A 1,198-nucleotide genomic window follows, 5' to 3' on the forward strand; every position below is an offset into this window, starting at 1 on the left:
TGACATCTCTACTGTGCCTGGGCTTTGCCCTCTGTGCCTCGATCCGTGTCCTCCCCCTCCAGTACGTCACTTTCATCCTGCAAGTGATCAGCCGCTCCTTCCTCTACGGGGGCAATGCCTCCTTCCTCACCCTTGCGTAAGTGGGCTTGGGGAGGGTTACGCATAATGGGGGACTAACTGGGGCAAAAAGAAGCGTGCTGGAGGTGAGGAACTGGGAGATGAGGATGGACCTGGAGGTGGTCAGGTGAGAGAGACAGGGTCTGGGAGCAGGTGTCGGGGTGGTGCCTGGAGGTGGGGACTGGGAGAAGGGATAGAGCCGACACATACTTGAGTCTTCACGCCAGCTCTCCCCTCCGCCCGCCCCCCCTACCCCCTTATCTATGTGGTGAGAAATCCAGTCCGCCCTCTAGGGCCCACTTCTGTTCCAACTCTCCCAGGAAAGAGCTGGAAAGAAAGCGGATGCCCTTGGCGCTCACACAAGTCCTGCTTCCTCTGATGGCGTACCCATCGCCTGGCATATAGTGATCTGTCTCTGTGTCTGTCTTTTCCTCATGACGCTCACCCCCCACTCCCGCACCCCCAGGGCACAGCTTGGGTCTGGGTCCCTGCCGTTTTCCCAGGGCCCAGCACAGTGCCTTCTCTGTGTTCTGTGATTTGATAGTCCGGGCTGACGTGAAGAGAGAAGGGCTGTGTCAGGGTGTGGGCGGGTGAGGGCAGGCCTGGGACAGGGCAGGCGGGAGCAAGGGACGGACAAAGACTCACCCACAGAGGCCAGGCCCCGACTTGGAGGGAGGGTCCCTGAAGCTCGCTGGAACCCCCGTGTCTCTCTCCCCAGTTTCCCCTCGGAGCACTTTGGGAAGCTCTTTGGCCTGGTGATGGCCCTGTCGGCCATCGTGTCTCTGCTACAGTTTCCCATCTTCATACTCATCAAAGGCCCCCTTCAGAATGACCCGCTCTATGTGAGTACCGTGCTGAGGGCAGGGGAGGGCTCCCGGCCTTCCACCAGCAAGGACATCCAGATTGGGGCGACTCCGTGGGGCCTCAGCAGAGGGCACCCCCAAACCTGGCAGCGCCCTGACTACTGCACAGCTTGTTAGCCTCGTTTAAAAAGTTCAGCGAAGTGTAGAACAGGAGTAGAAATCTGTCATTGGGAGAAAAAGAAAAAGAGCTGGACTTGGGAAGAGAGGAGAATTACTGG

General features: G+C 58.8%; 1 protein-coding gene across 2 annotated transcripts in view; it reads left to right on the top strand.

The window, feature by feature from the left end:
- Positions 1-1,112, top strand: part of SLC43A3 (solute carrier family 43 member 3) — a 30,001-nt gene extending 28,889 nt beyond the window's left edge. The window contains exons 11-12 of one of the 2 annotated variants that reach the window (XM_011379060.2): positions 5-136; positions 836-1,112. In XM_011379060.2, coding sequence (XP_011377362.1) covers positions 5-136; positions 836-1,097 — 394 coding nt within the window. In that variant the 3' untranslated portion in view covers positions 1,098-1,112. The remainder of the gene's footprint in view (positions 1-4; positions 137-835) is intronic. The other variant, XM_023522615.1, reaches the window with a different exon arrangement.
- The last annotated feature ends 86 nt before the right edge of the window (positions 1,113-1,198 follow it).

Source organism: Pteropus vampyrus, unplaced genomic scaffold (genome assembly GCF_000151845.1).
Source record: "Pteropus vampyrus isolate Shadow unplaced genomic scaffold, Pvam_2.0 Scaffold352, whole genome shotgun sequence".
Lineage (NCBI taxonomy): Eukaryota > Metazoa > Chordata > Mammalia > Chiroptera > Pteropodidae > Pteropus > Pteropus vampyrus.